The sequence below is a fragment of the Balaenoptera ricei genome, chromosome 16 (genome assembly GCF_028023285.1).
Source record: "Balaenoptera ricei isolate mBalRic1 chromosome 16, mBalRic1.hap2, whole genome shotgun sequence".
NCBI classification, from domain to species: Eukaryota; Metazoa; Chordata; class Mammalia; order Artiodactyla; family Balaenopteridae; genus Balaenoptera; species Balaenoptera ricei.
The window spans coordinates 9,725,612-9,738,369 of record NC_082654.1 but is presented as its reverse complement, the minus strand read 5'-3'; the positions used below and the strand labels follow the sequence as shown (position 1 = coordinate 9,738,369).

The following is a 12,758-nucleotide window of genomic DNA, read 5'->3' as shown; positions in this document are numbered from 1 at the left end:
TCTTTATCTAAGAAAGAAACACCTAGTCACTCCCGTTCTTTATACAGGTAAAGCAGTGCCTAAGATAACTATAGGCTCCATTGTTGTAAAAGGAATTGAGTGAGTTGCTTTCATATCTGAGCTTATCTTTGTTTTCCTTAACAGCTTTATTGAGATGTAATTCACATAGCATATAATTTGCTCATTTAAGGTGTACAATTCAGTGGCTTTTAATATATTCAGAGAGTTGTGCAATTATCCCTACAGTCAATTTTAGAACATGGTCATTCCCCCCCCCCCAAAGAAACCCTGCGCCCCTTAGACAGCACACCTCATGTCTCCCAACCCCCTGAGGCCGACACCTCCTAATCTAGTTCATTACCTTTTGAGGCAAATGGGCTCAACTTTGCTTTAATCTCAAGCAGGAATGTTAATCACCAGCAGCACTCACACCCCTCTCAAGATTAGAGGAGGACAAATGATAGATGCAACTGTGAATCCCAGACCTTCGCACTTTGCAGCGTACCTGCCTGTTCTTTCCTAAGTGAAATGCCACCCTGTTGCGCAACAGCAGCTGCTGGGAAATTTCATCCTTTGGGGGAGAGGGAGATACTGTGGCAAAGACACATTCTGACCAAGCTTTGCAGATCCTTCAATCTTTGGCTATTCCAGAGCTCTCCATGTGTATGTGTGTGTGTCTGTGTGTGTGTGTGCAGGCACACGCGTGTGTGAGTGGGGCGGGGTTGGACTTTAAATTAGTACCTGTGGCTGGCCAGTGTAGCCTACCAAACAGCTGCAGGCATTTTGTAAATGATTTGTTGCATATTTCGCACATGCAGAAAGAATGCATGATCACCTGTTTTTCGAGTCTGAGCACTTCCACCGACACCCAGCTGCCTTTCCTGCCCTTCGAGGGCGACTCTCATAACTCTGGGCCAATGAGATATGGACACTGCTGCCGAGACAGATGCAGTTTTAATCTACATTGGACACTTGTCTCCGCTGCTGACTTAGCACAAAATTCCCTGCAGCCCTTGCTTGTATGTATTTTTGACCTTCCCAGTTAAAGTGTAGAAAAAAATGTCTAACTGGAAAATCCTCCCCTCCCCTCCCCATAAATGTTAGATTAGCTCCTTCTTCAGTCCCTGGATGTTTTATCACCTTCTTGGAGAACAAGGAGATCTCAGGACCAGGCATATAGTAGTAGTTCAATAAGTATTTCATGGCTCTTTGTTTTAATCACTTTAAATTTTAAAATTATAATTTCTAAATTAATATTAGCAAATTCGTAAGGTATAGAAAAGTATAAAGAAAAAGAGAAGAATCCACAACCACACCAACTAACGATGACTGGTGTTTATTATGTTAGTGTCGCTTCATCCACTGTTTTTTCCTGTTTAAATTCTGAGTCCTTTTTTTCTGCTGCCATCAGAACTCTCTGCAAACATAAATCTTAGTGGCTGAAGTTGTGTGACTTATCACAGTTTACAGAGCAGTGGACATTTACATTATAATTGGTGTTCTGTGCACTTTGCTCTGGTGGAGGATTTGTTGGGTGGTAGACTTTTAGATTCTTGAGTTGTGCTGTCCAATTTGGCAGCCACTGGTCACATGTGAATGGAGATGTGCTGTAAGGGTAAAACACACCCCAGGTGTTGAAGATTTAGTGTGAAGAAAAGAATACAGGGAATTCCCTGGCGGTCCAGTTGTCAGGACTCTGCACTTCGAACTCGGATCCCACAAGCTGTGCAGTGTGGCCAAAAAAAAAAGAATACAAAATACGTCATTAATAATTTTTATATTGTTATATGTTAAAATGATAATATTTAGGATGTACTTGCTTAGAATATGTTACTGAAATTAATTTCACATTTTTTTCTTGTTTTTAATGCGGCTATCAACCTTTTAAAATTACCTATGTAGCTTTTGCATTCCGGGCTTGCATTTGTGGCCCATGGTCTACTTCTATTTAGATCATTGGGCTCCAGAACCTGCTTTGCCCTGGTCCTTGAAGGAAATGAGGATGGAAAAGGGCTGACCTTTCCTGTGCTTTGGGCTCTTAGGAAAAAGGCCTGCCACTCTCCCATTGGCTGAGGATTTCCAGAAAGAATTCTGAATGGACCCTCCCCTCCAGCTTGCCAGGTGGGGTGACCTCTGTTTCCCCTCCCTCGAGGGGAATTACAGGGGCAGCAGCACCTGACTAAATGGACCCCAACAGATTCCACTTTATACTTAGTAGACAGTCAAAGGTCTCTGGAAGGTATAGACCAGCTCTGTCCAATAGAAATAGAACATAACATAGCACAGGGAAATCAGCTCTGTGCTTTGTGACCACCTAGAGGGTTGGGATAGGGAGGGTGGGAGGGAGGCGCAAGAGGGAGGGGATATGGGGATATATGTATATGTATAGCTGATTCACTTTGTTATACAGCAGAAACTAACACACCATTGTAAAGCAATTATACTCCAATAAAGATGTTAAAAAGAAAAAAAGAAATAGAACATAAGCCATAAATGTAATCCTAACTTTTCTAGTAGCTACATTCAAAACTAAACAGAAACAGGTAAAATTAATTTCAATACTACATTTTATGTAACCCAATATAACACAAATATTATCATTTCAACATGCAATCAATATATAAATTATTAATTTGATATCCTACATTCTTGCTCTCTTATGAAGTCTTTGCAAGCTGGGCTGTATTTTGTACCCACAGTGCATCTCAGTTTGGACCGGCCACACTCCAAGCCCTCAACAGTTCCATATGGTGAGTAGCTGCCCTCGTTAACACCCCAACTCCTCACAGAGCTCTCACAGCTATCGAATGATCCAGAAGGCCAAGCCTTCCCACCGTGACCCTCATCTCTCAGCCCAGCAACTTCATTCCTACTTTAACACAAACGTAGGGAATGCTTCTTTGCCTTAGGGGTAGGCTCAGTATCTCCGGTGGACCTTTCACCAGGAGGGGGCTGTGCCGTGGACCTGGGCAGGCCTCAGAGAAAGTCCGGCCAAGGTCAGGGGTGCGCGTCCTGGGAACAGGAGGTGTTTCACGTGAAGGTGAATTTTGGCAGCGGTCTGGGGGAGGTTGGGTGGCCACACTGAGGCAGATACTGCCAGGAGCTAGGGTGGTGGTGAAGTTTGGGTTCACACCCAGCTGTGCACCTTACAGGTTACATACCTAACCTCGGTTTGCCCATCTGTAGAATGGGGAGGTCACAACTATACTTGCCTCGCTGAGTTGCAGTGAGGGCTGAGATAACTGATCAAATGCAATTCCAGTGCATTGCAGCCCCTGGCAGGGGCTAGGTTTCCTATTACAGTTCTGTGGGACGTGCTTTTCTCCTGCAGTGAACTGAGTGGTAACTGTTCGTCTTCTTGAGGTTGAGGTTCCAGCCCGGCCATCTTTCTTTTCCAGGCTGACTTCCTTGTCTGCTAAAATGTCTTCATGGCTGAAGAGAGCGAACTCTTTCTTACCCCCTACTGTATAGCCCACAGCAATCTGCTTATTGTGTACCATATCGTACTGTATTTCAACATAAAAATAATGCTTTGAGTTGCCACGAGAAGAGCAAAGCAAGTCAAAACCATATTTTCTACTCTCTTGGTTATCAGTTGACGTGCTTCTGTTGAATCTATTGAATTTTGAGATTCTGCTAACTTGAATGGAGCTGATACCACAGATCAGATTCAATATCTAAGAAATGTCTCTTTTCTGTCTTGGTGACAGGTTAGTTTAATAACCCAATCTCATATCCAGGTAGATGCCGGGAGCACAAATATTTTGCTGCTTAATTTCCCATCTTTTGACGTCAAATGGGCCCTGCTGGTGTATGTGCTGTGGGTATCTTGTGGCTTTGCTCACCTCCACCCAAGGGGTACATGTACACCCAACTCCAAGAAACAGGAGTCTGTTGACAGACAGCTTGGCTGTGGATTTCTATATACAACGACTGTCTTCAGTGGATGGAAAGTCTAGAATTTGGCATTTTGCTTTCACACCACTGATGGTCAGATGTGTAGTTCTGAATCCATCGTGGATAGCACCAAGCTTGTTTTTGCTGAATATTTATGTAAAGGGGTCTCTTTTTTTTCCATTTGGGGAAATGGTTGGAAAGGTATCATTTTCAATTACTAGTGCATTTGAGAGAATTAAATTATTCCCAGGTGCTTTGGGTCTTTGCGTACACCTAGGCTAAACCACGAAGGGCAGTTGGGTTGAGGAGTTGAGGGGTAGAAGGAAGAAGCAGTGAGGGGCAGCCGGCATCTTGTCCAGGAAGCCCCAGCTGGACTTAAAGGCAGGGCTGGAGCGACTTCCTGCCCTTCCTCCCACTGGGTCTGTTTCTTCCTTCTCTCTCCTCCTCCTTCTAAAATTACCAGCTGTGACACCATGTTTTTGAGTTTCAGAATAAGGTTTTGAGGAGGGCTACAGCTGTATAAATTAAGGAAAAGAAAAGAAGCTACCAAGCCTAGGTCTCTTAGCAGATAAAGCCAGGGTGACAGATCCCCGTCCCCACCCCCATCCTTCTGGGTTTGATTTTAGATTACATTGCTTGGATTATTTTAAACTTCCTTTTGAGAAGTATTGGGCTATGACAGGGCTATTACAGAGCTACAGTGCTGACACTTCTTTCCCTCAGAGCAATTTTCTTCCCAAAAGGGTGACAATGGAGTAAGATGGAGGGTTTATATCCCAGAGACCTCTTACTGGCTGTGTGATGCCTTGGAGAAGCTGCTTAACTTTTCAATCCTGTTTCCATGTCTATAAAATGGGAAAAATAATACTTCCCTGTTAGGGCTGGAATTAAGATTAAAATGGAATGTTTCCAAAGCCACCTAGTATAATGCCTGATATATGGTAAGTGTAAAATACAAATGGTAACCACTATTAGCATTTTAAACGTCTTTATTCAAAAACATCCTGGGAATTAAGCAAACAAAGAAAACACCCAAGGTCTCCAAATGACATAATAACAGACCCCACAGGAATGGGGAGACATGAGGCTGCGTGAGTCTGTTTCCAGCCGGTTGGCCTGTCTACGCCTCTGCTTCTGTCATATGCGAGCTCTACTAACCCCGCTCGGCTCACAGGAGCTTGTTACATGGTTCAAAAGTACCTCAGAACTAACGACCCTACAGATGACGTGGATTTACATTACGATCCACGGCTTCAGTCATTGTGAACCATCGTATTGTAAAAGTCACAGGACCTTTAAAAATGTAGGCTTTATGTTCTGAAGCTTTTGCGTTCCATAATTAAAACAAATATTTTTAGAGGTGAATCTGTCCTTGGGAATAATGCCAAGTCACTTTGGAAAGCTGGATTATGAGGCACCCACACAAAAGGTGGCAGCCGCCCTGAAGGCAAGGGTCTGGTTCCCTCCCTCCAGGTGCCTGTGATGGGAATGCCACTACTTTGGTCTAGCCCTTCTGGGTTTCTGAGCCCCTCAGCCCCGAGGCCTCTGCTGTGCCACATCTGGATCTGATGCAGGAAGAGCCACTTAAGAATCCCAGGCCAGTTTCAGGGCAAGGTGGTGATTTTCCAAATGAATGTGTCCAAACTCATCCACTTCTCTTCCTGGAACCTCTCATTACCGCCACTGTTTTAGACCAGGATGCAGGTTTGTTTCAGTAGGTGTGACTGAGAAATGGGTATTTTAGACTCCAGCTGGGTATCCGAAAGGAAATTTGGGTGCGTTCTTGTTGAGGCTCGGAATACGGATGGGACGAGGGAGCTTACCTGACAGCAGAACTAGAATCAGATTCTGACCCCTGACGATATGCTATGCTTCCCCTTGATGCCTGAGCTGAACCGAGGACCTACCCCAGGGCATGGGGCCATTCTTCCCAGCAACACCGCCCCAAACCTGCTTCTAGGCTTTAGAGAGAAGACTGTAGAATTGAGTTGTATTGTGTGAGACCAGCAAAGGCCTGGAGGTCTACAGATAAGTTCCAGACCGAGTTCTAGTTCTGTGACCTTGGCGGCATCACTTTTGATGAAGCTGTTTACCCACCTGTAAAGTGGGGGTATATAATACCTAGGATTATACGAGCCACTTTATTTAGAGTGCCCAACACAAAATAAGTACTCAGTGTAAGTTCCCTTTCACTTATTCCTCCTTCTGGGCCAAAGTACTTCCACATCTAGCATCTTATTTCCGCCTCACCTCAACCCTTAATAGGTACCACTTGTGTGCCCCTTGTGCAAAGGAGGAAGAGGAGGCCGGGACAGGTGACATGGCTTGCTCAAGGCCAGTGGTTTAATGAGAGTTAGGGCTGGGGCTGGAAGCTGTCTTCTGGAGAGTTCTTCAGACAATCAAAGCCATGTTTGGATCCCTGATCAGTAACTTATTAGCCAGAAGGAATCTTGGGGAGGTTATTCTCTAAGACATTCTGTCCACTGGAGCTTTCTACGATGATGGAAATGTTCTATATCTCTGCTATCCAGTACGGCAGCCACTAGCCACGTGTGGCGACTACACACCTGAAATGAGGCCACTCGAAAATCTGGGGCCGGTTTCAGGATGATGTGGTTTCAGGGTTAGGGAGGAACTGAATTGTGAATTTTATTTAACTTTGATTAATTAAAACAAATTGAAATAGCCACGTGGGGTAGTGGGCTCTGCATGGGACAGCCCCACCTGAAGACATAGTTCCTTCACGTGTACATAAGAGATGAACCGTCCCCGTCAGCAGCATGGAATCCGAGAGGTTCTGTGTGAAGCCCTTGCAGGACTCAGATGCCTCAGTGAGCGCTGGGTTCCTCCTTGCCACCCCTTGGGTCTGCCAGTGGGAAAGTCAGGCAGCTGTGCCTCCGGAGTGGAGACTGGGGTGTATTCATGGCACAAGTGCCTGGCAACACAGATCAGCAGGAGGCGTCTCTCTGGCACCTGAACCAAGGATGTTCACCATCGGGCCAACCGGAGGCCTTGGCTTAGCCAGTGCAACCTCACGCCCAGGCCTGGTAAGGAGGCCCGGGTCACCCAGTCAATTGGCTCCAAACACTTAATCTAGAACTCTCTGTGCCTACCCATCCCCACTGGCCACACCTGCAAGGGTGCCCATCCGGGCTGGGAGGGAGCTGACGTGGGTCCACAGCAGAGAAGTGTTTGCCAATTGCCATCTCTGTACCGATCTTGTCCCAAGAAACTGGCAGGGTGGGAAAGAAGCTTACCGTGGGGTGTGCAAGGTCAGAGGCCCCAGCTAACTGCATCTCGGCCTCCCCTTTCTTCTCAAGCATGTTAAGTCGTCAGGTGTTAAATATTTTAGCAGCCTGCTGATTCAGAGGTAGATCACGCAAGCGTTTCTCTGTTTCCAGGGAAGGCACTGTAACGGGTCTGATTACTGAGACTTTTAATGCCTTTTCCTTTTGTAAGGTGGTCAGAGGGTGTCTGGGAAGAAAAACCTCAGGGGAGGGGTACACCTGTGCCCTGGGAGTGGGCGGGGTGCGCAGAGAGAGGACCGCAGTGTGCACTGGACACGGTCAGCACTGAGTCCTCAGGCCAGGAACACCCGTAGGTGGAGGGAAGCGGGGCCCCGAGACATGGGCACGGAGGGCGGGGGGACGAGGCACCAGACGTGAGGCTGAGGGTGAAATCAGGCTGGAGGGAGGGGAGCGTCAGGTCCTGGAGTCCAAATCCTGGTCCCCCGCTCTCGGGCCTTGTTGGGTGATTGGGTCACTTCTCCAAGCCTCAGCTTCTTCACGGATAAATGGGCCAATGATGTCTCCTGGGGCTTAAAGGAAGGTTAAAGGTGATTAGAGGAGGCAAGATACAGAGTACCCTGCACAAGCCAGCTTTCCACAGCCAGGAGCTGTGACAACAGAGCTGTAGACAAGGTCCCTGAGCTGCGGGGACTCCTGAAGACAGCTCCATCCCCACAGCCGGCTCAGTCCCCCAGCAAATGTGCACCCAGGAGCTCTGCACGGGACCGCCAACCGAACCACCTCAAGAGCTGCGGATTGCAGCCTCGGCGGACCCGAGAGGTAGAGCGCGACATGGCGGCGGCCAAGCCCGAGAACCTCTCCCTGGTGGTACACGGACCCGGAGACCTGCGCTTGGTAAAACTGGAATGGGAGTGGGAAGTCTAGCCCGTTCCTGCTCTATTCACCTCCAAGCGCAGCCGCGGTCTCAGCTCGCCAATTCCAGCGCGGTGCGGGCCCCACATGGCGCGCCCAGGCCTTCCAGATAGGAGCTGGTTACCATGTTGGGGGGAGGGGCATGGTAGGCGGTTAGTTCTAAGTCGCTAAGAGCAGGGTTCTTGTCGCGTGCCTTCCGGAACCAAGCCCCGTGGCCGGCACGTGGCCAGAACCCAGGAAGGTTGCAAAATGATTGAAGCCTTCTCCCTCCTTTGCCAGCTGCAGATTCATAGTCCAGCCTCTTGTCATTGCACTTTGCAGAAGAGATACCAGAGAGGCTGCCTGATTTACGACACGTGCTGAACTTCTTCTCTGGGTAGACAGTGCAGGGCAGAAAGGGGGGCCATAGGGATATTTAAAAGCTGTGGAACTCGTATTTAATCTTTCATGCTTGGGGCTGATAAAACCTCCTTTGCAGGATTATTATGATCAGCGGAGTACCTAGCACTTAATAGACACTCAGAAAGTGCGAGCTCCTTCCACTTTCCTGCCAGCACAGGCCTCCATCTCCAAGACTCTTGGTGTTCGCCATGCCTGTGCCGGATTTCTGGATCTTGATAGTCTTCATGTCTCTAAAGCTCCTTTCCTCCTTACCTCACGAAGTCCACATCTGGTTCATGTTCCAGCCATTTTCCTTCCTGATGCTGCTCCCCTGTCGCTTTAAGAGCATTATTTGTGTGTCTCCTCCACTCGAGATCCTGCCTCTGCTCAGTGAGTGGCTCATGGGGCCAAAGTTCTGGGAGCTGCAGAGTCAGCCCTGTGGTTGTGCCAGGGCTCCCTTGACAGAGCCGTTCACAGGGGGGCCTGGGCAGTGGGTATGTGGGACCAGTGCCGGCCATCTCTGCTGTTTCCCTAGCACTTCCTTCCCCCTCACAGAGAACATGCGCCGGGGTCTGGATTGGAGTGACTCAGAAAAGTATCCAGATTAGCAATTCTTGACTGTTTGAGAATCTGTGGTCTCTCTCCCCACAGAATGCAAACAGATAGAGTTTGGCAGCAGTTTCAGAGAGTTCATGGACTTCCTTTAAGCCTCTCCTTCATAGACCCTCTAGAGGTCTGTGGATCCCAGACTAAGAACTCCTGCCCAGAGCCAACTCATCATTTCCTCAGCTGAGGAAAGTGCCATCCCCAAGGTGACAGGCTTCATTAGTTAACAGAGCCCAGAAAAGAACCCAGAGGTTCAGACTCCCATTCCAAAAAAAAAAAAAAAAAAAAAAAAAAAAAAAAAAATGTGCACCCAGGCCAGGTGCTTAGAAGGCAAGCCAAGGTCTGCCCCTTAGGGAGGAGCTAGGACACTGGGCACTCCTCCTCCCTTGAACAGAGGGTTGGGGTGAATGGGCAGGTGGGCGGTCGGTGGGCAGGCACTGCGGGGCAGTGATGCATGCGGTTTGCTGGCTCCCAGCCCGGTGCCCAGCACCCTCCCTCCGGAGGGATCAGGTTGTTCACCGGCTCCTGGCACTCACTGTGTGCCTTCATGCCTTTGCCAAGGGACCGCACTTCCTTCCCCTCCCTGGGCCTCAGTGTCCTCTGACGCTGGATCAGGAGGTGGGTGTCATGAGCCTGAATTCTCCGTCTAGAAATGTTTGGTGGGACACATGGTGATGGTCACCTCTAGAGAAAGTGGGTCTCGGCCTCTGGCCAAGAGAAGAAGTCACGATCTTGTTTCTTTGAGAAGGTTAGACTTGCAGATGCGGCTCTTGGTTACCCAGCACCCGATACTCTGCGTGGCACACAGTGGGCGCTCCGTGAGCCTTTGCTGAATAATTCATCTCAACTCGCTATCTGTTGGAGGCTTTCTGTCCTGGAAAACCAGGTCAGGTGGTACTCCAGAGGCAGATGGCCAGGTCTAACTTCTGGATTTGCCATTAGACTCTCCAACCTCGAGCAAATTCCTTAGCTACTCTAAGCCTCAGTTTCCTCACCTGTAAAATGTGTATAATGCTAGGATCCACTACAGACAGATATTAGGGAGATTACTTAAAAATAATGTGTGTTAAAAGCTTAGCCGAGTGCCCGCCTGGCATGCAGTAAGGACTTAAACCTCAGGGGTAATTTTTGTTATTACTGCTGTTTTTACTACTATCATCATTTGAATGATAATAGTGCAATTATTCAGGCAGGTTACTGGTAAACATTTGTGCTTTGACACAAGGACTCATTGAAATTTGCTGAAGTTCATTTGCATCTCCCCTGGATTCCTTGGAAGGTGTCATTACCCATTAAAGCTACCTCTCGGAACTCTGGCTGACAGCCTCCCCACTGGGGTGGCCCTCAGTGTTGCAACATTGTATTTGATGCAAGGTCAAGCCATCAGGCACACATGGGGAATGCCTTATCTCCCTTGGGGAAGCTAGGGCTTTGTGGTTAACCTCTTGCCAAGAATGGCTGCAAAGAGGCTGAAACCTAACATTTGTGGCAGGGATGGAGCGCCTGTGTGGGTGAGCCCAGCCGAGGCTGCACCAGCGGAACGCAAGCTCTGAGTGTGTCTTATGGGTCAAACTGCCCGACTATTTAGTAAGACGTTTTGAGCTGCTAGCCCATCCCAAACTCCTAGAGGAAGGGGCAGGGATGAACGTTGTCTGCCAGCCTGACTTCCAGGTGCTGTAGCACAATAGCTGGTGAAGGAGACCCCCTCCTGGCAGGTGACCAAGCGGCTGGTATTTAAATGGGCGTGGCCAGAGTTGTCAGAAAGTGAGGATTTGGATGAGGGGAGAGTGCCAAGCTTGGGCTTGAGGTCTCAGTTTAGGCCAGACTGCCTTTCAGGGCCACCTTTGAAGGATGTCTGGGGCAGAGTCCCTGGCTCCTGAGGCCTGGTAGCAGGGAAGCTCACCCTTTGAGACAGGTACCACCCACGTCTGGCTCAGGCATTCATAGTCCTGAAATAACTGAACCAGAAGGATCTTCAGGCTCCTCATTTTACAGGTGAGAAACTTGAGACCTCGAGAGGGTGTGTGACTTCCTTAAGGCCACACAGCTTGTCAGGGGGCCACTGGTCTGACTCGTATTGAATGCAGTTCTTCTGGCCTCGAGACCAGTGCTCTTTCCAACAAACCCACGGCCATTCTAGTGAGCAGGCATCACCTTTCCTGTACACAGCAAGCACCCCAGGTGGGCCTGGTATGAACTGACGTTATAGATCGTTTTCTGGAGGTGGTGGTAGTGGTCTAAAGTAATCTTGTCCTTGGGTTGTATCCAAGAAAGCTGCATATGCAGGCTTCCTCCAGCTACTTTGCGACATGAGTTAAACTGCAGCCTCTGCACTCTGCTGACCCTGGCTTTCCTTTGATTGTGGCCAGTAGCATTTGCAGTAGGATTGCAGGAAAACCATTATGAGAAGCTGGTTGGACAAGAGCTTGCAGATTCTCTAATTCACCAGGATTTGGGGAGTGAGCAGCTACTGGTGGGGAGGGAAGTCTGGTTAGAGTTAACTCAGGAGAAAGTTCTGCTGAAACTTGAGTTCACCTCCTTCTAGCCCAGTGTGTCGATGTGAGCAGTTTGCTGAGGAAACTCTCAGACGATACTGCAGTCCGTTTCAGGTTTCTTTACAAACAGTTGGGCCATGAATCCTTGGGAGATAAAACACTCTTGATGATCACTGCAGGGTCTAGTTTTGCTTTTGCACGAAGATGGGAAGCCTACGTTAAAAACCACCAGGCTCCCTGTTGAGTCGCTGTTTGTACCTCTTCTTTGGTTCATATTTGATCTTCGGTGGAAAGAAATTATTCTGTAGAAATGGTCCCACCCGGGAGCGGCGGCATTTTTGCTTTCCAGAATCCCCCTTTGCATTTTGCACTCGGGAACTATAACTGACCCAGATGGGACAGTGTTACACTTTCCTGCTTCTTTCTGGGAGTCCTGAAAAGCCACTGGCTCACAAGTCTAACGAAGGGCATTTTATGTCTTCTCTTCTAAATTCCTTTTCCTCTGGTATAAGAACTGGAGAAATGTGTAAACGCAGAGGCAGGCCCAGACTTTAAAGGCATTAGCGGCAGGAACTCCAGCATGGCTGAGAGATGCTGGCCAGGCTCAGACACCCTTGTCCTTGGGCGACCCCTCTGCCTGCCTTGCCGCTCCCCTACTTCTCCGCCCTCTGGGGAACCGCACTCTTGTTCATGAGACCATAGCGGCTCAGGCAGATGTAGTGCCTGTGAAGCCTTCTCAACCCTCCAACTCTCCAGGAGTACCCCCGCCCCCGGCTCTGCCCAAGAATTGAGAGTTCTTTCTGTTACCTGACCACAATTTTAAGACAGAAGCAAATGTATTATAGTTCGTATAGGATTTCACACTTTGCAGAAGAGGTTGGGTGTTTTCAGCTGGACAGATCTAGGTTCAAATTTGTCAATTATTCACTCTAGGACGTCGGTCCAGTTACTTACTTGCTTGAGGCCTCAGTTCCCTCATCTGTAAAGCGTGTATGAAGTCAGCACCTACCTCCGGAGGACTGTGTGATAGTGTGAGGGAAGGGCTAACTCGGGGCTGGCACAGGCAAGCACCCAAAATATGTCTGTCTCCGTTTGAGCGTGAGGCCTCTGACGGCAGGGTCTGCGCTGGTCCTAGTCTTTAGCACAATGGGCTGCACATAGTAGGTCCTCAACAAATGTTTGTAGATTGATTGTGTGTTGTCCAGCGGATAGAGGGTGT

At 48.5% G+C, this 12,758-nt stretch overlaps 1 protein-coding gene across 19 annotated transcripts in view; it reads left to right on the top strand.

The window, feature by feature from the left end:
• Positions 1 to 12,758, top strand: part of TACC2 (transforming acidic coiled-coil containing protein 2) — a 205,509-nt gene that overhangs the window by 69,452 nt on the left and 123,299 nt on the right. For 2 of the 19 annotated variants that reach the window (XM_059899298.1, XM_059899297.1), the window contains exon 8: positions 2,700 to 2,750. The exons of the other annotated variants lie outside the window; for them this stretch is intronic. In XM_059899298.1, the coding sequence (XP_059755281.1) occupies positions 2,700 to 2,750 (51 nt within the window). The remainder of the gene's footprint in view (positions 1 to 2,699; positions 2,751 to 12,758) is intronic. 19 annotated transcript variants of the gene reach the window in all.